This window comes from Channa argus, chromosome 24, assembly GCF_033026475.1.
Source record: "Channa argus isolate prfri chromosome 24, Channa argus male v1.0, whole genome shotgun sequence".
In the NCBI taxonomy this organism is placed as follows: Eukaryota; Metazoa; Chordata; class Actinopteri; order Anabantiformes; family Channidae; genus Channa; species Channa argus.
In genome coordinates this window covers 5,446,053-5,469,886 of record NC_090220.1, presented here as the reverse complement: position 1 = coordinate 5,469,886, position 23,834 = coordinate 5,446,053, and the positions used below count along the sequence as shown (strand labels likewise).

At 40.2% G+C, this 23,834-nt stretch overlaps 2 protein-coding genes across 9 annotated transcripts; one reads left to right on the top strand and one right to left on the bottom strand.

Annotated features, from left to right (window-relative positions):
* Positions 1–244: 244 nt before the first annotated feature.
* Positions 245–10,811, bottom strand: p2rx1 (purinergic receptor P2X, ligand-gated ion channel, 1). 7 transcript variants are annotated; one of them, XM_067493965.1, is made up of 14 exons: positions 10,354–10,811; positions 7,455–7,599; positions 6,162–6,233; positions 5,774–5,843; positions 4,510–4,597; positions 4,308–4,388; positions 3,179–3,320; positions 2,876–3,021; positions 1,755–1,845; positions 1,608–1,673; positions 1,425–1,520; positions 991–1,074; positions 828–863; positions 245–725 (listed from the first exon to the last, which is right to left on the bottom strand). In XM_067493965.1, exons 1-14 carry the CDS (start codon positions 10,488–10,490, stop codon positions 720–722), a joined length of 1,260 nt encoding a protein of 419 aa, XP_067350066.1. In that variant the 5' UTR covers positions 10,491–10,811; the 3' UTR covers positions 245–719. The 7 variants fall into 7 exon arrangements, 6 of the variants coding, with proteins under 6 accessions (XP_067350066.1, XP_067350065.1, XP_067350067.1 ...); XM_067493964.1 differs by having other exon boundaries at positions 819–863; positions 10,354–10,810; XM_067493966.1 differs by having other exon boundaries at positions 819–863; positions 5,786–5,843; positions 10,354–10,809.
* A 3,631-nt stretch (positions 10,812–14,442) lies between these two features.
* Positions 14,443–21,905, top strand: dhx33 (DEAH (Asp-Glu-Ala-His) box polypeptide 33). 2 transcript variants are annotated; one of them, XM_067493960.1, is made up of 12 exons: positions 14,443–14,809; positions 15,024–15,184; positions 15,373–15,600; positions 15,736–15,906; positions 16,211–16,396; positions 16,658–16,769; positions 17,177–17,336; positions 17,468–17,556; positions 17,645–17,772; positions 17,879–18,082; positions 18,177–18,263; positions 19,637–21,905. In XM_067493960.1, exons 1-12 carry the CDS (start codon positions 14,599–14,601, stop codon positions 19,943–19,945), a joined length of 2,046 nt encoding a protein of 681 aa, XP_067350061.1. In that variant the 5' UTR covers positions 14,443–14,598; the 3' UTR covers positions 19,946–21,905. The 2 variants fall into 2 exon arrangements, with proteins under 2 accessions (XP_067350061.1, XP_067350062.1); XM_067493961.1 differs by lacking the exon at positions 14,443–14,809 and having other exon boundaries at positions 15,053–15,201.
* Positions 21,906–23,834: the final 1,929 nt, after the last annotated feature.

The window sequence follows — 23,834 nt, the reverse complement described above, 5'->3', positions numbered from 1 at the left end:
CCCTATGGAATGCAGTTATTACAATGTAAATATGTACCTATATGTATAAAGAAGCTATTTTTGCATGCTTTTTGTACACCTAAACATAATCCCAAACAATAAAGGAAACCATTCAGTATTCCTGCCTGTATTCCTGTTCGACGGCTTGCACTCTGACAAAAGAAAACAGCAGGAATATTACTGTACATCTTTTACTGAATGTAATTGTAGGTCACAAGGTGCACACAAAGAACGAATCACTGACAGTTGCACATCCATGCCTATGTATTTCCCTCCTTTGACAAAGAAGGCAGCAGGTAATGGAAGATTTATTGGATGAGTTGTTTACACAAAGGCGTGATGGCGTTCCAGAAATTTTTTTATTTTTTTTGTCGAGTTGCACGGTTATGGAGGTGGCTTAGAGGTGGAGGTTACACCCAAAGAAAGAACAAAAGCAAACTGAGCTACACCCAAAAAAGTACACATACTACTATAGTTACACCATCTGTGGCCCAACATATTGTACAACAGCAAGAGTCATAGACACACGGGATGAATGTAAGATGATGCTGATGGATGATATAAAAAGGACACGTGGAGCAGTTTCATTTCATTTTCACTTTTTCAGTCCTGGTCTCTTTTGAGTCCATTTTAGAGTGAGTGTTGTCTTGCCAGCTCTATTGCAGGGTTCCAGTGCAGTAATCCTTAAAGCCTTTGACCTCCAGGTTTTTTTTCCTAGGTCATTTCTACATAGGAATAACCAATAAATAAGACATTAAGCATCACCAAAGTCATATCAAATGTGCTTTATTCTTGTCAGAAATGTTCAAATATCTTACTTTAGATACCTCAGTCTCTATACTCCCTGCCTCTGAATCAGGGTCCTGTAGAATAAAAGCCACAAAACAGGAGCCATTTAGACCTTACAGGTAAAAGGCTTCTCCTCATCCTCACATTACAGAATACAAAAAACGGATCTAATCTACTTTCTAGACTTCTACATGAACTCACATTGGACTGGCCTTGGACTTGTCTTGCATTTGCTTCAAAGGTGTAATTGATGCTTTTGTCTAAACCAAGCGTTTCGCTGTCATGCTGTAAATCAAAAAATGTTCTGCCTGTTTCAGTTAAAGAAGGAAAGGGTCTGGGTGCAATAGTAGGAGATGATATCTTCTAATAGATACATGGTTGTACTGTGCTGTTCAGAGATAGTTCTGCACTGGTCACAGATGTTATAGTAATACACACGTGTCTCCGTTGCTCATGTTTGTTGTTCTGTGCTGGTGCTGTGGTGCTTTCTAGTCCTATATGTTGCAGAAATACATTTAAACCATGTTCAGATGAAGATGTCTCTGTCACATGTGCTTTTGCTGCCACCTTGTGTTCTAACTGATCAAAGCAGAATTGACATTAGATTATCAGTTTACACACAAAGTAGAGCTTACCTGTACTTGTGTATCTGTGTATTTGAATTTCATGTTCTTGTAAAATTCTCTTTTTGGCAGCAAATAGAGCAGCACCAAGTCACATACTACTGTTGCCTGAAAATAATTTTTAAACATCAAAAATATGAATTTAGGTAAAAAGTTTTCCACAGACAATAGATGTTAATTGCAGGTACAACATACCACTCCAAAAATGCCCACTCCAGAGCCTATAGCTGTCAGTGTTGGGATGATATCAAACTTTCTTGCCTGTGAAAAACAAAGTGCTATTGACTTAAAATCAATATTCATAAATTCATAGAAATAAACATATTCTGTTATACCACTTACCATTGACTGCACAATGATATCGATTCTGATCCCAAATACTTTGAGAAGGGTTCTTTTTGGAATACTGTTCTCCAAATAATGCTTTGCATACCTACAAACAAGCATGATCACAATTTGTTCATTTGACAAATAATTTGGCAAATATTTACTCATCATCCATTTGAAAATGCATTGCTTAGGAACCTGTACACACGGTATCCTCCACATAATAAACCACTGTGCAACACTGACGTCTCTGTATTTAAAAAATCTAAGCACAAGTATTATTTATATTAAAAAAATGTTATAAGCATTGAATCAGTTAACACTGTCATTGTATAATAGCCAACTAATGATGTGCTCACAGTATGTGTGTAGAGAGAGCGGAGCAGTCATCAATGCACATTAATAGAAAAACTAGTCATTATTATTACTGTCGAATGACAATTCGACAGTAATAATAATAACAAATGTCAGAGAGCTACACGGATAGTAACAAATCTCAGAGAGCTACACGGATCTGTTTTACTGGGGACAAGCAAACATCATACACACATCAGGAACGATTAGTGAGGCCATTCTGGTCCACTGAAAATGAATGGAAAACAAAAATAGTAACTACTAAATAGGAAACAATATTTCTATTTCTACCAACAGTATTTTGTCAGACAGCGGATTTAGACCAAAAACTCTGGAGGGGGCGGCTGAAGCTCAGTTGGTGAGGCAGTTGTCCACGGACCACAGGGTCAGTGGCTTGATCCCCGGTCCCGGCTATATATCAAAGTGTCTCTGGGCAAGACACTGAACCACTAACAGCCCATTCCCATCCCCAGCTGTGCAATGCCGGCCCAAGCCCAGTAGAAATTGGGGAGGGTTGCGTCAGGATTGCTTATCTTGAGACAAGGCTGTGTCCAAAGGTAATATCTGCTGAATTCTAATATGTGGGAATTACATCCCTTTAAACTGACAGGTGTTTCTATTATTTTGTCCATTCATCTGCAGCACAATTCATCAGCACAAACAAAAATGACATCTTCAAAATGATCAGACATTTGAATCAAAACCACTGTAACACAAAACTTGAACATCATCACCGTCGTGTAGGTTTAGTCTGCACTAGTTGTAACTACACGGATACACACCTGAAGTTGTAGCCCATTGATGCTCTGGTTTGGTCCGTCTCATCGGGGTTTCCATACAAACCGTGGAAGTTGTACTGTGGTATGCAATATTTTAAATCCAAATCAAAGTTACATGTCCAGTCAACCACAATACCAATGGCCCCGCCCTGTCAAGACACAAGTACATACCGCACCATACATGTCTGTGTTACCACATGAGAAAGAAGACAACACACATCAAAAGAAACTACATGAGCTGCTGTTATTAAACTAAATGTAAGTCTTTCACTTGGATCCAATAAAAGCCTCGTGTAGAAAACTTACCTCGTGGGCTATTTTGCCAAAATTGAAACCAGACAGGCTAACTATGTCTCCCAGTCTGAATATGGGACACAGCGGAGCTGTGTCTGGATCGTAGAGGCATTTGCTGATGTACCCGGCATCGATACCCTCCACCAGGTTACTCCTGAAAACACAGTGGGTGTTATAAAGCAAACTCGAAGGAAACATCCTGACTTCTAATGTGCATATAATGAATAAAAGGACAAACCCCTGTGTAGGTACTACAGATTATTTTTATAATTCTCCTCTTAAAGCCATGAAAGCTACTCTCAGTTATTAAAAAGAGGTCACAGATTAATAATTCTAATTAATAATTCTAATTCTAATTCAAATTGACATTTCCTTGTACTTAAAGAGAAAGGATTTTGTATCACTCTTGATAAAGATGGAGGACCTGTGAGCATGAGTGGATCCCTGCGCACAGATTTGGGAAATGCCCCCCCCCCCCCTTTTCTTTTTGGTCATTTGGTCTCTGTTTCTAGTCATGTCCATTTTTGGATAATTTGTTCGTGGTCATGTTGTGTTTACTTTGTTTTAGGTCATTTCCTGTCTGATTATGGTCATTTTACACCTCTTTCAGATAGTTGCAGGTCATTTTTCATCATGTAATTTGCATCTTTTTGTGGCTGCTGTGCTTAGCATTGTCATCATTTTCTGTCTTTCACTGAGCCCCTATAAATGAGAAATATACACAGTAAGCAGTAACTACTGCAGGCTCCCTCAGTATCCTGTTCATGCTTGCGAGAGGCAAGTCAGTATCAGAGCAGCAGAAGCCAAGAGAAAATTACTTTTAGCAGCACAATTCCCTACAATTCCACCAATGACATTGAATAAAATCTTTCTTAGATCTTCTCTGCCTCACAAATACCCCTATCTTTAGTTTTCTGTCAGTCTCATGCCTAATGTATCATCATGGTTCATTTGGAAAAGTCTTCCAGAGCCACACCACACAACTGTTTCACAGTTCAACTGTTTCACAATTCATTTCACAGAGAAGTAGCAACACACCGTCTACCATAAACAATTTGTATGTATGTACTGTATCTGCAATTGCTAACATTTGTAATATCTGCTCAGCCAAATAACATTTGTCATAGATGAAGTTTATCACCTTGTGACACCAAATATGGGAAAGGTTACAGAATTTTTGATGAACAGAGTGTAGTTCTCTGCAGACATTAACAGAGCGGGACTAAAATAGAAAAGAGAAACAGAAACAGTGAGTTGAGCGGCTTCATACAAGTATACAGAGTAAATCATACCAAATGATACACAATGCATAATGGTATGAATACTTCAGTGTTTCTACGTACTTCGGTATGGTGTGATCATCCTCAACAGGGCACCAAGCCAACACCTCACAGGTCTTAGTGGTGTTCACACAGACTCCTGTCATTTGTCCTTAATACAGAAACAGACTACAATTCAAAAGATAGAAAACTCAAAAGTATAAGCATTAAGCAAAAGTACATGTGCAGCAAAATTTAAAAAAAGAAAGATGTGGGCTTAAACATGAAAGCTGTTCTAATCGTTTTCTGCCTCCACTTTTTAACTTATCTTGAATTAGCATCAGCAGCAGCAGGCAAGATATAAAAGAGAAGCAAAGCAAACGCTGAAATTGCTATTTCCTTTATCTTGGCCTGATCACAACCTATCAGTTCACCACTTGTGATTGGCTTTGCTGCTATCAGTATCTCTGATCATGTGTGAAATTAGTTCACAGACTGCAATCTTTCAACCGTTTTGTCTCTCAGCTTCACCCTGTGACCTTTCACTGAAGCCCATCAGTGTGTTTGGCTACAGGGTTGCCCTGCCATGTTTACTTGTCTATAGGCCTAGACACAGTACAGGACGCTGCCTCTAAACGGCGCACTGGCGCCTCAAGGTGAATTAAAAACGTGGCTAACATTGCTCTTTATTAAGTCCGTGTGGTACACAGAAAACTTGAAAGGCTCAAAAATGAACCCTGAGACAGATGGAAGGCAATACATTTATGTAACTGTTCTTTGATCTTGCAATTGACACGGGGTTATAGGTTTTGGACAATTAAAATGTGTCCCTGACTGATTGTTTGATTTGAACATCAGCTCGCACTGTAGCATCTGTGCTTGTGCTTACATGGGTCGGCCTGTTTACTTGCTCAAGGCAGGTTTTCCAGTGATCAACAGGCCAAAATGGGAACACGCACACTAAATATTTGGTTACCAAGATGTAGATTGTTAATGTTTTGTTTGTCTGTTTTTTTTTTCCAGAACTAGACTGTGGCAAAGTGTGAGATGAGTCCAACTGTTTACCTTAGCAGCGACAGTGACACGTAACATGTGGTGTATTTTAGTTTTTACTGCCTGAGCCCATTGTATGGCAGTTCTCAAGAGCCACAACCCATTTTACAAATACACTGCTCCACCACCTGATATTACCCTCTGTCTGTCTCAGTGCACTGGCTTAAGAAGGCTTTTATCTTCATTGAAGCTCAGAAAAAATGAGAAAAAGATCTGGACTGATCTGAGTTTGGCCACAGACGGTTACTCAGTGAGGACGGCAGAGGTCACACACTGTCAGGCCATCAGAATTTACCATGTCCCGTACGTTTGAAACTCCCTCCTTCACAGTCGGCATTCGACTCGCAGCTGTGCCTGCCTTCGAGCTGTTAGAATCAAGAGATTGTCAGTAGGTCAGTAAGTGCACACAATGTGGGAAGAAACCAGTCCTTTAAAAGACATTAAAATGAAAAATAAAGAGTTAGTTTTCTTTTAATGGTCTGTGTCATCTTGGATCTGGTGCATTTTAAAGTTGTACAACTACACTACTGGCCAATTACACAAACAGTCTTGGAATGAGAAACAATTTCCGTTTCATTTTGCTATATATGGAAGTGTATAAGTCCGATGAAGAAGGAGAAAACAGAGAGGAAGAGAAAGTCAGGGAGGACAAAACCAAAACAACAAGGAGAAGTTTTACCTACCTCTGGACACTTTCCCATCTGCTGACCCTCAGTTAAGATGTAGTTTGTCATCACCACAAAAGATGAGTCTCCCTTTGTGTTTAGAATTAAAAATGATTACTATCAGAATTATTGTTTCTTCTCATACAAAACACCTCTAAATTAACTCTTTTCTATCCCCCCAAAACATTAACCAGTAAGAAATGGTGTTTTCATCTAACGTACTACTAGAAAGTCAATATTCACATTAGGTCATATCTGTTCAAAATCCGAAGTGTACATGTGAAGATTCCCTTCACACAAAACCAATTGTAAATTGGTGAGTTTTCAGTAGAGTTTTACACACATTTTGTTTATCGCTTTATGTCGTTTAAGTGAATTAAGTGTTTTACTGAAGTCAGAAGCAGATTTTGCTCTCTCCTTTTTTTACTTTTTCTATCTCATCTTTCCATCAATTTCACACTTTTCCGGATAATTTGGGTTTAATTGTGCGTTTATGCGCCTCTAAAACTGACTTCATGCCTTGTCTGAACACAGTTAGAGGTGCAGCTGGGCATATTTTGTTACTTTTGGCCAGAGTCAGACAAGCTGTTCCCCCTGATTTAGGGGGGGGGGGGGGGGGGGGGGGGTTGGTGGGAATTGTCTCTCAGTGGATTTGCTGGAAATTGGAATATGCTTCTTTGGTGTTTATACAGAGGATATATTCAGATCATAAAGCAGAGCCTATTAAAGTTTCTCTCAAACTTTCCCTGGACTACACAAGAACTAACAGCTCACAAACAAAGCGCTGGATTTCTGGAATAAAGATTAACTGGCAGTTGAAATCAACCTCATCAAAGTTATAATAAAATTAGATTCAGTATTTAGAGTTGGGAAATCCTGTCTGAATTAAGATAGGCACACACCTATGCCTCAAAACTTCCTGTCATTGTTTCGTCTTAATTTCTTTTTCTCATAGATACCAGGAGCCAGAACTTTTTACTGTAAGTAATAAAAGATATATATTTGATCAGTGTCCCTTTTGGATGGGTGTTTGCTCAGTTCTTTACAGGATGCACACAATGACTTTTGGGAAGCACAAAAGCACCATGATGTTGACTAAGCCAGATTATCATCGGAGTCCAACTACCAATTCTCTGTGGACGTAAGTATGATTCAAACCTAGTGACGTGAGTTAAATCTGTGATCAAACCTTATAAACATTGTCAATTGTGACACACTTTCCTCAGGGGCAAATCATTTTATTGTTGCTTCTCTGACTCAACCTGATCATATCACCTGAAAGATGTAAACCCATGACAATGCGACACCAACCTGCGAAGGGAAGACGTAGTCGGACACATCCCAGACTCTCTCCTTTCCACTCTCATTGGTGTAACCCACACCTTTCATTTTCGTGAAGACGGAGCTGACTGCTGTGTCTGTGGACTGGTAGCCTTTCTCATAGATGAAAACCCACCTGTATGAGTCACAGAATGCATCCTGTCAGGCCTGTCAGCACTTTGTCAGACTCACACTCTGCTAAACCCCTTTGCCTAAGCCCACAGGCCAAGGCCTGCATACGGGTGATGTCGACATCCTGCTATTCCACAACGCAGCAGCAGACTTCACCAGGACACAAGTGCAAGTGTTTGTGGTTTTCCAATGTCATGATGGTTGTAACACAAGCTTGAATCCTACAGTATTTTTAAAGTGCGTTCACTGAAGATTGTACATTGAAAAGAAGCCACAAGTAACACAACATGTTACTAAATATTAAACCATTAAACTTTGTTCTAACTTGTTTGGATTGTTGCCAGGTTTCAGATGTCTATAATGTTTCACCACAGAAGCGATTTCCATTTAAATTTCTTAGATTGTTTAAATGAAATAACTGTCACAGGCACGAAGACTTCAAATAATGTTATATTTCATTTCATTTCAAATTCTGAAAAAAAGAAACAAAGAAAAAAGGACACAAACAGAGCCCTTTTTCTCTGTTGGGTCTCTGCCCAACCCCCCGTTTGAAGACCACTGGACTTAACTACTGTGAATAGCTTCAACTGGACCAGCACAAAAAGTACAATACTGCCTACACATTAATGTATCTCTGTGCATTTGTATACTCTAATAATGTCATATAAAAGATCTTAAATGCAAGACTTTTATTTACATAATTGTTTTTTTGCTTTTACGTCTGCCTAAATGTCTGAGTGCCTGACGGACTGATGTTAAATATTCCAGTTATGCTATGTTGACTAAATTAAAATGTGAATAAAAAGCATGAATCCTTTATCACATAAAAGAATTTCCATCAAGTAAAAAAAGCTTCCTGGTTGGCTGCAGTAACTTTGGGTTTCCTTTCACCGTACTATCTGTGTGGTATGGTTAACAGCTGGTGTGTACTGTGTACACACGCACACACACACATGCAGAGCTATTTTATACAGGGTGTAAAAAGCAATTATCCTATGGGAGAAAGCCGACAGGGCGACACACATTCAGGTCCTGTTCATTTATCTGTGCACAATGAAAGCGTCTTACAGCAACAGAGGAACAGAAATATCAACCTGCACACTGAGCGGAAAGGTACAGCTTCTATCAGTTCTGCAAATCAAATTAAGTAAGTTGGAAGTTACGTGAAAGAAGAAGTGGGGAGAAAATAGAGAACATTTCCAGAATAAAGAAACCAATGAGCATGAAATAATGGAAACGTCTTCCATAATGTCTGTCTAACTGACATGTGCATGTGCTCTGACCACAGGTGATGTGGGGAGGGCTTCTTCTTTATGACCTGCTGTTGCCCTGATTAGCCTTCGCATTTTGTGAAATGAAAAATAGTTTTGTCATCTTAAAAGTGGCAAGTTAGAATTAATTAAAAGAATAATCATGGTTTGTTAAAGCTGCTTTTCTCTGTCAAGTTACTATTTGCTATTTGCTATTTGCTTTCAATTTATTTATAAAATAATTAGAATATATAATTTTTCCAAACTGTGTGTTTGTTAAGGGTTGCAATCGTTTTATATGCAACTGAGAGAGTGAAAGCATGGAAGTTAGTTTAGTTAAGTTAGTTTACCCATAACCAACTTCATTAGCCAGAAAAACGAATAAATTAATAGCAAAAGAATGCGTATATTTGTGGCAAGTCTCTTGATAAAATCCAACCCAAAAATTTTGGCTGGGCAATCAGTGAATCATCAGTTCACTGGTGCACAGGCACAGACTGACTTCTGCTCCAACTTGTCAGTCGGCTGCTTGAACCCTGAAGAGACAAATCTGGGCAGTTTTATAATCACATTCCCTCTCATGCCCATCACTGTGTCCTGATGCCTGCAAATGCCAGGTGACAGGAGGGAAAGAGGTCGAGGAAGATCTGATTCTCGTCTTGATACGTAATGAGGCCCAATTTTTTAAACACACAGTTTCTGTCCCTCAGCAAAAAAAATTAAAGACATGATCAACACGAACTGTTCCTGGGAGATTGTCAAGATTAAAACACTGTAACAAGATAGGAACCACAAAAGGAAACCGTCCTTTCCAGTCTATTTCATTCTGCAGGCTGCAGGTAAAAACAACCCAAGATAACACTTCTCTGCCTCCATTTGGCTGTGAACTGGGCAGCGGTTGATTGTTACCTGTGTTATCATATGCCTCAGCGTGTTCATCACACACTCCGCTTCAGGTTGCAAAGACACAGTTGAAACCAACACATGCACAAGCACGCATTTGTCCACATGCCACAAAAACCCACGAGTAAGATCAAAGCAACGACAACAGAAACCCCATTTGCAGTGAATGACTCCAACATGTCAAAGCAGGTGTGTGAGTGCATCGGTATGCAGAATGCTGTCATTTGTGCCGCAACTTGATAATAAAACTTGTCTGTCTTCTGATATGATGTCCTTGCCCACTCAGCCATCACTCAATCCCTCATCAGTTTATCTGCACTTCCTGTTTGGGAAGTACATGACAAGTTGCTTCTGTAGAGTTTATGACATGGTGGGAGCTTACAGAAATGTTATAGGAAAACAGTACAGGATGCTTGTTTTTATCATGCAGTCCTAAATCAATCCCATCAGAATTACGTCAATATTAAAAAAAATTCCAACTCCAGTAAAACAAAGGAATGCGCAGGGTCATTCTACGCCACACTGTGCATTCCCAGCAAGCTGAAACATGCTTCTTTCAAGTCTGCCCATTGCTCCTCTAAACAGCAAGAAAGGCAAAAACTTACCCGATGATGTAAACCAGGACCCCTAGCTGGATCAGACGGCACACCACTCCCACCCTCCTGTTCCTCACCAGCACCTGCCGTGGGGTCTCATACTCAAAGAAGAAGTTGGAAAGGGCACCGGAGATTTGGTTCTTCATCTTCTGTCATCGGCTGACCCACAGAGATGAGGGTCTCTTTTCACCCCACTTTCATATAAACAGCTGTCATACAAACATGTAAACTCCACGTCTTCCTTGTCTGCTGTGCCTAGTTTCTCACAAGTGACGAAGATCCTCTGGCTCCTCTCATAAGTAATGTCTGACACGCTTCATGAAGAGTCCTGTGAGAAGTGTTGGACTTCCTCCCAACTTCCTCCCTCCAACGCCACTCTCTCTCTCTCTCTCTCTCACTCTCTCTCACTCCTCACAGGGTTACCATCTCTCTCTTCATATTTGTGCATCTTCCCATTCACCTCATCACTGCATGTACTGGATTTCATTGCATCTCTTGTCTTTATAGTTTGTTTGTTTTGTTACAAATACAGAGCAATAAATTAGTACCGAGTTATGCTGGAATTCAGTCTCGGCCTAAGTTGCAAGTTCAAATAAGTCAGCAGTTGCCACGCAAGTATTGGACCTCCCACTCTCTTAATGCAAACAAACCTTATCGTCTCCACTGACACTCTCTTCCTGTCTGCTAGGCAGAGATAGAAGCCACATTTGCAGACGTTAAGCCTTCTTAAGTTTTATCATAATTTTATGTGGGGGCTACACAGACAAATGCTTTGGGTTTTTCCCCCCCACTCAGCAATTCACGGTCTCTCTTTTTATTCACTGTGTGGTGCTTTGCATTTCTTAGCTTCATTCTTAGAGGAACAGAAGTAGCAACGGCATAATAATCACGAAAGTAAACCATTCAGTTCCAGTATGAAATATTAAGAATATTACGTAAAATGTTTCCCAACAGGAAAATGTTTTTCTCACTTGTGTGCACTGCTTTATAATCTCCAGAGATTAGTGAATGGAACATCTTATTTTGGAATCATGTTTAAAATCCAAATCTAAATAAATTTTTATCCCTTAGGAAAAACCAAACGCTACTGAGGCTGCAACAGTGGGAACTGTAGCGTCTGGTTAACCACATGAAGAAAAAGAAACATCAAAGAATTTCAGGATTTAGGTCACAACAGTGACATTTGGCCAGTGGAGGAGAAAAGCAAAAGAGTCACTGTTACATGCCAGGGTAGGTGACACTGTGGGTTTTCTGTCTATTTTCTGTTTTTTTTTCTACTCTTGTCTTCTTTCCAGGTGCTGAGGCTTCACTGATTGGCATATTTGAACCTAATTGGTCCACACACATTGGCTGTACTAAACCAAACTGCTGCTAATCTGCTTTACAAAAAAAGGGCAGCTCCTTTGCCTGATTGTTTTTTTTTTGTGTGAGCTTCTTGCCTTGTTCACATTACCTTGTTCAAAATTGATTTGCTGTTCCCAGTTTCAGCCCCAGGAGTTCACCTTGCCTTCTATACACAAAACTGGATGGAAGCCCTTTATTCTGCACTGACTTTTGAAAGATAAATCCTGTCACTGTTTTGGATGCACATCCCGTGCCTCATATTTACGCCTGCGTCAATAAAAGTGGACCTGCGACATATCCCTAAGGTACTTTTTAACACCAGAAGCATTTGAGGTCTCTGCCTAACTCCTGACCATTTTCTTTAATATACAGTTAAGCCCTTTGGCATGTGTAATGCTCCTGCTACCTTCCAAAGATGATCAGATATTGGGAGATGTCCCCAACTGCAGGGCTTACTTGGATGATATAATGGTGTATAGTAATGGCTGGTCAACTCAGTCTACCAACCGCATCCTTAACGCTGCCAAATGTGAGTTTGGTAGCGGTACTGTTTTCAGCAGGTTGGTAGGTGGTAGGGAAGGTGTGCCCTGAACAATACTTCTCCAGGAGGACAATCTGGGCATTGACCATCCTGTAAGTTGTCTCTCCCACAAGTTTGGTCCACATCAACTCAAGTACTCTTATAAAGGAACACTTGCTTTACTATGAGCTTTACAGCACTTTGAAGTTTCCTTTGGGTCAAATACTAAACCAGGAAAGCTTTCACTGATCACAACCCCTCAGTGATCCTATGCAGGATGTATAATCACAACCAATTGCTTATGCGTGGGTCGCTCATTATTCAAAACGATGTCCTGGACATTGGTCATATAAGGGGGTCTGAGAATTTCTTAGCAGATGCTCTATCCCGTATTGGTAACTAGTAGTGGTGAAATGCTACTATACCAAACCCTATGGGTGGTTTTTAATGGCTGGGGGTGTTACGTGCCAGGGTGGGTGGTACTGTGAGGGTTTTTATCTTATCTTTTCAGGTGCTGAGGCTTCACTGGCATATTTGAAATTAATTAGTCCACATTGGCTGTCCTGAACCAATCTGCTGCTAATCTGCATTACAAAAAGGGCAGGGCCTTTGCCTGATCCTTTTTGGTGTTGTTGTTTTCAGCTTCTTGCCTGGGCCTTGCCATGTTTTGCTCTGTATTTTTGATTATAATGTGGTGGGAGGCTGGATGTAGGTACATGTGCAACACATAGTAAAGACCTTGTTAGACACAATAGGTAGAGGTTGGTGCGTCATTGTACATTTTAAATGAAAGCGGTTTGTGGCCTAGACAGCAAGACTTTTGTTTTGAGTTTTGTTTCCTCACTCACGATGTACGCAAGAACAGATGGGCCCTGCTTTGTTTTATTAATTTCTTTGTGTTGGCATAAACTCCTAGACCTGTACTTCCCCACTATTGTCTTCAGTTGTGTTTTTTTGTAGTTGTTTTATTTATTTTATTTTTTTCAACACTGTGGGAATAAACGGTATACCTTACCTTTCTGCCATGGCCTTTTTCTTCTTTTTTTTTTTTTTGTTGTTGTTGTCTTGTGGTATTGCCCTCGCAATACCACAAGACAACAAACTATCATGCAGAACCTTTTTTGTCTCATGCAAAACTGTACGAAACAAAAGGAAGCACCATAAGATGAGATGCTATTAACCCAAAATAACCCAAATGTCTGAGTTGTTTCTTATAATGTTGCTAATGTGACTTCAGCTGTGATCATGTAGCTGAATACTGTCTTTGTTCAGCCCCAGGCAAGTTAGGACTTGCTTCACCTGTTGGGACTAAGCCAACATATGTTGATCGCATCTCACTCATGAATCACAAGTCCCTTGAAACAGTTTGCTGCAAGTTACAAAGAATCAATTGCACAATTTCCCATGTATTACTAAATTACTTGTCCATCTCCCAAGAGAAAATTGTTTAACTGTTTCCTCAAGTTTGAGTACTGCAGCCTTGTATTTTTTTTTTTTTTCAGAATGATTGCAAGTCTTTAGAAATCATGCATCATTAAATGTGTTTATGCTTTTTGACAGTTCCACTCAAACCTTGGCTTTAGGCAGTATATGTTGTTGCTTAAAATCAGAAATGTTCACAAACTGATCAGGGGAAACATGGAGTATTAAAGATTTTTTTCCCCCCATGTGTTGGTGATTTTACATAATGAATTTTAGTGGGATCACAGTGGTTATGTGATATGTCATTTTTGCAAATGTATGTCGTAGATTAGGGTTCATTATTATGCGTAGTAGTACTGAAGGCTAAATCCAGCATCAAAGGCTTATCCAGAATCCTAATAAACTGCACTCAATCTGTCTCACTGTGGGATAAAGTCCCATGTTGCCCCCAGGTGGCTGCTTCATGAATGTGTATGCATTACATTCATTTAGTCATTAGTTAAATGAGGAAAGAGATGTAAAAACATTAAAGCAAGGTTAGGCAGTGTAACCTGGAATAACTGAATCAATGTTGGTCATTGTGATCTAAATTTTTCATGGCACAGAGACGGATTAAGCTGCTGAAAACCTAACTAATGGGAAGTTCTTGGATGTGGTCACTGCAGACTGTTAATAAATGTAATTTAGGTTTCTTAAAAGTGTGTAAAAATGCTCAAATTTTGTTCTCCCTCAGTAGTACTCACATGTACCTTAAACTCCATATGCCTGCAGTCCTCACTCTGGTCCCACTTTACACAATCAGAATGACGTCAACAATATGCGCCGGTATTTACCACGTGAAGGGTGGCAAACATCCGGGGTGACTCTTGTCAGTGAGCTTTAACATCTTTTTTGTTTCTTTTCCATAATAAACGAATTTAGGCAAAAAGGTGCAAAGACTTTGTTATCAGGATCACTTTTTATAGACGATGCCCTTCGACCCCGACCCTCCTCCGGCTAAAAAGTTCAAGCCGGGGTCAGTTTTTTTTCGTCTCGAAAAGAATAAACCTGGAATGCTGCTGCCTAGAAAGGGAAATGCAACTATTCCGATAGACGTCCAGAGGAAACAGCTTCCGATTTACCAGGCGAAACCACAGCTGCTGACCCAACTGAGACAGCTTCACAATGCAATTGTGATAGGTAACTACAGTTAGCCAACACTGCTACGTTAGCTTCTGTGTGAGACTCAAGTTAAAGGCACAGTCCTAGTCCCCTATGAAACAGGATGTTAGCTCTGAAATTGTGCACTTCATTTTATATTCATGATTTGAAATGCATCAAGATTTCTCCATAGTAAAGCTCTTTCAACTGGTAGTGTAGTACTGATTATACTTATTCTTCCTAACTACATCAGGTGAGACAGGCTCTGGGAAGACCACTCAGATCCCTCAGTATCTATATGAAGCCGGCATTGGACGACAGGGCATCGTTGCCATCACTCAGCCCCGCAGAGTTGCTGCAATCTCACTGGCAGGAAGGGTGGCAGAGGAGAAGAGGACTCAGCTTGGAAAGTTGGTATGGACAATAGAAAGGTAGACCTATTCAACTGCATATTAATTACTATTCTCATTGGAGGTATGTTATAAGTGTTATTTTTTTTTTCTGTAGTGCCACGAGCATTTATGTATTGATTTCTTTTTCCTGTCAGCAGTCCTGTAAGAAATATATGAATTCTATAAGTAAATCATAAAACGTTTTGTCAGGTTGGTTACACAGTGCGTTTTGAGGATGTCACCTCTTCTGAGACCAAGCTGAAGTTCATGACAGATGGCATGCTTCTGCGCGAGGCCATTGGAGACCCCTTACTGCTGCGCTACACTGTGGTCATCCTGGACGAAGCCCATGAGCGCACTGTGCACACTGATGTGCTGTTTGGCGTGGTTAAGACTGCACAGCGCAGGCGTAGAGAACTTAATAAGATTCCTCTGAAGGTAGGAGTCTTCAACAACACATTTCATAGAAAATCCCTAAATACAGTGGTTGCTCAAAGTTAATTTCTACAACGTCAGGTTCTGCTTTACTGATCTAGTTAAGCATGTCTGTTTTATTTTTCTAACCCTGGACAGGTTATAGTGATGTCGGCCACTATGGATGTGGATTTGTTCTCAGAGTACTTCAACAAGTCACCTGTACTGTACCTGGAGGGGAGGCAACATCCTATTCAGATCTACTACACCAAACAGCCCCAGTCAGATTACCTGCAGGCTGCACTTGTCTCTGTTTTCCAGATCCATCAGGTAGTGTTCTTTGCCCTCAAATGTAGAGAGACTTGTGTTATTTAATTCACTGTATTAGTAATTAATTTATTATTATAGTATTGAAGGAAAATATGATTTTTTTTTTACTTTGACACTCAAGCTGTGTATGTACTCAGTTGTGTTTTGTAGTTTAAATCAATGCACAAACCAAGCGAAACTCTCTCCTTATAATATTCTCCAGAGTACACACTCGTGAGTAAACATTCACCTGAGCGCATGTTTACCTAATGTGATGATTCATTTTGACACTGGCACAAAACATGGGCTTGTTGTTTGCATGCAGGAGGCACCTCTGTCCCATGACATCTTAGTCTTCATGACAGGCCAGGAGGAAATTGAGGCTCTGGCGAAGACTTGTCGGGACATTGCCAAGCATCTGCCTGAAGGCTGTGGTCCCATGGTAGTTATCCCATTGTACGCTTCGCTGCCCCAAGCGCAGCAGCTCAGGGTCTTTCACCCAGCTCCTAAGGTAAAGGCAGCAATGATTTTCAGCAGCCGTTCCACAGAGCAGTGTAGATGAAAGCACATGTTTATTAGAACAATAGTTACAGAAAGTCTGAAATCTGTCCAGGGCTGTTCTCAACAAGATATCTGTTCATGATACTTTGGTGGTGTTTGAGCTTTACTGAAGGCAGAGGTGCTACACAATAAAAACACCTATGTTACATTGTCAAAGTATTACTGTGTACCTCATGCGTAATATGTTGTTGTTGTTTTGTTTTTTCCCCAGGGTTGTAGGAAGGTTATTCTCTCAACCAACATTGCTGAGACATCAGTTACAATCTCTGGGATCAAATATGTCATAGACACAGGAATGGTGAAGGCCAAACGTTTCAATCCTGGTGAGATGATACCATCTTTGCACTCACACTCATATCCACTACATTTATCTGATGGCAATAGAAAAAAGTTACCTTTAAGATAAGTATTATACAATCCATTATAAAATATAAAAAATTAAAGTAGCCATACGTTTTTAGTAGTCAAAATACAGAAATCTTTACCAGATAACTTTTTTGCTAAATTTGTAAAGAATCCATTAGTCTAGAATGATGTTGATGATTAGAAATGCATGTTTCCATCCCCTCACTTCATTCAGTCTCAAATATATCAATACTAGGGTTGTTTTAGTACTTCGTTTATATAGGGATATTACTTCTTTTTTTTTTGTTTGTTTGTTTGTTTTTTTAGTATTATAATTTTCTTAATTCCTTGAGTCCTTTGGCTCTCTTGTTGTTGTGACTCTCAGACAGCGGTCTGGAGGTGCTGGCAGTACAGCGAGTTTCTAAAGCCCAGGCATGGCAACGAGCAGGTCGGGCTGGCAGGGAGGATTCTGGCTCCTGCTACCGTCTCTACACGGAGCAGGAATTTGAAAACCTCATCCCCATGACAGTGCCTGAGATCCAGAGGTACGATGCTGTGTTTTCTTCATACACTGTAGTAACATTTGCTGCATTTTCCTACATGTGGATTTATTTAGGTCACTGTGATTAAATGGCCCATTCCTGCGCGTGTGTGTGTGTGTTTGCGCATGCTGCAGGTGTAACTTAGCCAGTGTGATGCTGCAGCTCTTGGCTCTGGGGATTCCAGATGTGATGAATTTTGATTTCATGTCCAAGCCTTCTCCAGGTAAGTTGCTACTGATCATAAGTCCCTTTGCACCTCAGGACAACCAGGAGGGTTTGCAGGAAGTAGTAACCTGTTATGTTTATCCCAGAGGCTGTTTGTGCTGCTGTGGAGCATTTAGAACTGCTGGGAGCTGTGGAGAGAAGGGAGAGCCAGGTTTTCCTCACTGCTCTGGGAAAGAAGATGGCAAGCTTCCCGTTAGAGCCTAGATATGCCAAGGTAAAATGCACTGAACACAGACAGATACTGTGAAAGGTATTGTAAATACAGGGCTTCTGTAAGAAGACAAAGTGACACTTTCTGCCTTGGTTGCACCTTCTCACAGACCATCCTGTTGTCTCCTGGCTACTCCTGTTCTGAGGAGATTTTGAGCATCGTGTCTCTGCTGTCAGTGGACAGCGTACTTTATAACCCTCCAGCCCGCCGCGATGAGGTGCTTGCAGCACGCAAGAAGTTCACCTCTAGTGAAGGAGACCACATGACCCTACTCAATATTTACCGAGCATTTAAAAGAGTCAGCGGTAATAAGGTGAGTGCAGCTGGATGAGTAGAACAGGTATGTGGTGAAGCAATCTTCAGAATTGAGATGATGTTGCTGAGATATCTTATGTCTACTGTTAAAGGAGTGGTGTCGGGAGAACTTCGTCAATAGCAGGAACATGGGTCTGGTGAAGGAGGTCCAGGGGCAACTCAAAGAAATCTGCCTTAAGGTACACATGTAAATCCCTGTGATCCCTGTCTGTATCGTGTGAAAGGGAACGTTCTTTTTACAGCTGGACTTTATCTCATGAAATCCATTTCACATGATCATAGCATCAACAATCTGTTTCAGCCTCCAGACCCTGGTTAGGAAGCACAGGGGAGAGGTCCCAGCCACAGAGTTTAGAATATTGTAGTTCAGGGTCAGCATCTTAAAATGCTTAGTTTTGCTGTGGAATAAGGTGCCTCCACCCACCTGGAGCACAAGCGCTGTTAAAGCCGCTTCCACTATGATATGACACCGGGGACAAACCCGCCCCTGCCCAAATCAATGCTGACAGTGCATTCACACTAGCTGCAACAGTTCTTTTGACTGGCTAAAGTTACCATTCATTGTCAATGAAGTTTAGCGCAGTCGCTCAGTACACCTTATTTTGTAAAGCGCACACAAAAGGACCCTCTTAACACGACATGAAAAGCTGAAGAAATCTGAACCTTATGTAGATCTTATTTATGGATGTCAGGGACAGCCAGGCGAGAACCAATTGGTAGCACTTTGATCCCAGCTGAAAGGCAATGAGTTCATCGCCCAGCATAAATTAATTTTAAACAAAAAGTAGGAGATGATCGCCACACTCTCACTTTTCTGATTATTTCTTGATTAAACACATTGCGCAAAGTAAGTTACTAGATCAGAAGAGAATAATGTAAATTTTATGTTAGAAACTCCCGAATCAGCCTACATGAAGACAAGGGGGAAGACTGGGTTGTTTGTGTGATGGATTTTAAGAAATCTGAACAACTAGGAGTTGAAAGTCCTATTCTCATTTTACTTAGTGTATGACATTTACAGTGGAAGGCAAAGTAAGAATTTCATTGTGCAGGGAAACATGCTTTCTGTCTGTGCATATGACAATAAACACTTTGAATCTTGAATCTTGAATCAACCATCAGAAATGGCCCTAATACTTTCTGTAAGGGGAACTGAGTTTTGCAAGTCAGAGTTTTTTTTTCTGGGAGTACTGCCACTGCAGTACTTCCAAAAGGTTGATCTCTGATTCTGCTATGTCAATATTAATGCAATTAATCTTTTAAAAACTGTTCATTATGAGTCCAACAGGGTTTAATGCTAATTCGTGGACCTCTGTGTTAACCCATTAACCACCGTTGGTAACAGAAGCTGTGCAGCTAATGTTGTGTTAAACCTCTGTCACCAGACTTGGGTGCTGTTTAACCAAATCTGTACTCTTGAGGGGCAGCACTATGTATTTTGTGAAAAACTAGACATATTCGGCATAGTACACTCACATTTTATTAGTGTGTACTAAGGATTGAATTAAAACCATTTTCCATATTCATAACTGAATATGTGTTGTTTCCCCAGCTGAATTTGAAGCTGGAATCATGTGGGGCTGACACGGGGAATGTCCGCCGTTGCCTTGCCCATGGGTTGTTTATAAATGCTGCAGAGCTGCAGCTTGATGGCAGCTACTTGGCTCTGGACACCCACCAGCCTGTGGCCATCCACCCCTCTTCTGTCCTTTTCCAAGCCAAGCCAGCATATGTGGTGTTCAATGAGCTGCTCCACACGTCTCGCTGCTACATGAGAGACCTCTGTTTGGTTGATGCTGACTGGCTGCTGGATGCAGCACCAGAGTACTTCGGCAATAAACTTCACTCTTCCAAGAGCTAACCAACCGAGAAACACAACTGTAAATCTCATCAGTGACAGGAAGACTGGAAAACTATATTCTCAAAGAACTGAATTTGGATAAATAAATCTTCTCTGAATATCACTACCTCTCAGTTGACAAGCTGACATGTGCCACTGCAGCGCAAGTCTGCATCCTGAGGCCACACAGCTTCAACCTCCTCCAGACTGTAATTCAGATTTTATAAACAATGTCTCTTCTCTATCAAAGTGTTCCATCTTGCAATTTAACCAAATGTTGGAAATTTTCAACATTTGCATGCATTTTAGCAACACAGGCGACCTCACTGGAGCACAGTTCCTGCTTAACAATGACACGATTTATTTCATCATTCTTTATTCAAAATCAAACCAGACTAAAGTTGAAATGCTACTCTCTATGTGTTAATTTCACAATATATTGTTTTATTAAATACTTAAATACTTTCCCATCAAGTATTTTCAGAAAGCTATTATAAACTGGTTTGTTAGTCTGTGTTAATTCTAAAAAATATTGATCACCATCTGATGTCTGTCTAAAAAATGTTTGCTTTTCACATGCTAAGAGGTTCAATCTTAAGACTTAAGAGTTTTGTCATTATACAGTGTGTCTTAAAGTATTTTGTATATGCAATAACAGTAGAGTTTGTCTTAATCTGTATGTTATCTAACAACAAACAAACTTGAAAAATACCAAGGTTATTTTCAGCATGTCACACTGACATATCAATGGATCTACAAGCACCACTTGTCTTGTTGGTGTATGCCTTTTTTTTTTTTATACATCCATCGCCACACTCCCAAATAAATGCACGTTAGGAGAAGTAGCATGCCTTTTTCTCCAGGTTCTACTCTTTGCTGATGTATGTTGCACAGATCCTTGCTCAGCCTCTACACAGACTAAACACAGGTCTATGCTATGCATGAAGATTATAGTCAGTGATCTGATCCCTCAGGTCTTTCATACTTTGTAGAATGTAAATCGCACCATGTTGAGGAATAGGGTGGATGCTCCTCTTTATTTTATTTTTTTAACACCAGGACTCAGGATTGTATGATGTATACTTCTGTTTCTAATTACTAAATATTAAACATCAAATGCATATGATGTTGGTGTAGAGAATCATCAGACTGTGTTAAGACTTTCTATGTTTGGTGGTTAAATCTTTTTCACATCATTTGGTTTATAAGATTGTTTAAGCCACAAAAGGGAAAGTGGAGCATTTAAGATTTGCATGCACAATTATAAGGCTCATTGGATTCAATGCATGCCTTCCTTGAGCTTAGTATGTGTAAAATGATTTATTTACTTGCATAACAGTGGTTGGTATTTTTAATAACAAATCCAGAGCACGAGTCTATGTGGAGAGCAAATGGGAATTTTCTAGTTTGGCTTTGGTATAGTAGGCTAATCATCCTGTAGGTTTGTGATTGTATTTTTGCTGCACCATTCAGACCAGATAGAATTATAGTCATTTTAAGTTTGACATATATTATTAGTAAGCAACAGAAAATGTGATGATTTACACTAAGAAACTACTTAGCATTTGCTAAGTAACTGCTGATTCAAATGTGTCACCAGCAGTTTTGGACAAAGACAGAAGAAATACTAACCATGACTAAGAACACTTTGTGTGATTAGGTAAACATGTTATCCTGAGCAAGATGTGACTCTTAACCTGACTGGGGTCCAGAGGTTTGCTAAACTAAAATTTGGTATCTGCCTTTGGCCTTATGCACCGGATGCTTACATTCAGTTCCAGAGGAGGATTAAAAGGGTCTTTTGTGTGATTTGGATGAAATCTGAAAGTATGTTTATAATGCATTTTACAGTATAGTACTTTGTCTTGGGATTCACCTCATGTACCTTTGCCTCTACGTGTAATGTAACCAGACTCTTGTAAGCCCATGTCGGCTGGGGACCTTTAGGTGTGTGATGCATAAATAAAATTGTTTACATTCATTCAACCGAGTGCACTTTAACACATCTTTACTTGTCTGTCAAAGTGTTTGTGGCCATGGAGGCTTTGAGGGTCAATGGCAGCATCCCATAGGAGCAGTTGTCCCTACAGGATGTCCAGTACTGCAGCTTTGTGACCATGGACTGCTCCTGCATGGTGTGGTCAATTTCAATCCTTGTCTGTTTAAGCAGCTACGACTTTGCTGACCAGTCCATAGCATGAATGAATTAGTTTTATTTCCACCCAGTCTAGTCTTGCTTGCCTCCTTTTTTTACATGCCATTGTAGCCCTGTGGCACCAAAACCAGATGTTTTGTAGATTTTGCAAATAATGTTTGTTGCAAGTCAAAATGAAGATTTTCTATTCCTCTTTTCACCTTTTTGCTAGTAGCCAACAGGAACTTGGCTGCACTCACAGTTTGGAAAAGACCCTACCTAGGACAGATCAAATCATGTAGGGAATAAAGTGCTGTGTGTGATTGATTGGTTTTGTAAATTATTGTTTGGGATTGGGGTCTCAGAGGCTACATACTGACTATAACCCACTTACCTTCTTGAACTCTCTTCAGAATTCCAATCAGCAGCTTGTGCATTGGGCTCTGTTTTTGCAGGGTGATAACCTGATTATCAAACATATAAAGGGTAAAGATAACATCATGGCAGATGGACAAAGTCAAAACCCAGATCTGGTCACATTCTACCCCCATAAGACAGGGTTCCTACCCAGTAGGTACTACTACTGTACCTTTAACTGCAACCAATTAACAGATCAACTGAGTACTCTGGCGTTAATCAGATGGCAGATGCTCTTTCCCGTGCACCTATATAATGTTTTCAATCATTCATTCATATTTGTAAAACCTTTTCCCTGGTTCTTTGTAGTCTGTTCCCATCCTCTTGAGATGCTCCCAGGTGCCAGGGTTGCTAAAGTGGGATTCTAAAGGTGACTCTTTAGAATGAGGAGCTGTGCGTTGTTGGTGTGTGTGTGTGGGAAGATTGTCTTGGGTAAGTTCTATCAATTCCTGGGTTAAATTGCCCTGAGTGTATGTACCTGATTAATGCCAGAGTACTCAGTTGATCTGTTAATTGGTTGCAGTTAAAGGTACAGTAGTAGTACCTACTGGGTAGGAACCCTGTCTTATGGGGGTTGAGTGTGACCAGATCTGGGTTTTGACTTTGTCCATGTGTGTTTGGCTGTCTTTTGTGTGTTTTCCTTGTCTTACATATAGTTAGGGGGTGGAGCTAAGTTTAAGACATGCAGCACACCTGTGTCAACTGGGCTGATATTCCTATAAAGGAGGCCTTAAGGCTCTGCTCACTCTGCTGACATGTGTTATTACTCTTTACTAAAAAAAGAATAATACTACTGTACTGCCAACATTGATTGCCAGTAAAATGCATTTTCAATTGCTCAATGCAGCTTTCTCTATATTAAAGAGAGCAATCAGGGATTTAAATTTTAAATCTGAATTGGATCTTTACCTGTCATGTTGTAAAATGCACACCTACTATCTAGGATAAAATCCATGTTTCCATATTTATAATATATACCGTATGTATATGTACTTAATCGTAATTTCCTGTAAAGTTGATCCTTGTGGACATCATTAACAACTGATACATGATTGACTTTCAAACTAGTTTTAAAATGTGAGCTCTTTCACATTTTAACCGGGAGGCAGTTTTCTCTTATAACATTATGCACAGTTACGCTCTGACTTTTCGGAAAACACGTCCACGTTTGTTTAGCAAGGCTCCTTTGCTAAGTATTTCAACGGTATCTCCTCGTCGCCGAGAAAAACACCTTTCTTTTGAGGGATGCAATTGATCCTTCTTCTTAAGGAAGTCTAAATCTACTAAATCCAGAAAGAGATTTTGTGTTATTGAAGCGCCGATCCTGTGGGTTATCAGTGGTACATGGAAATAAGGACC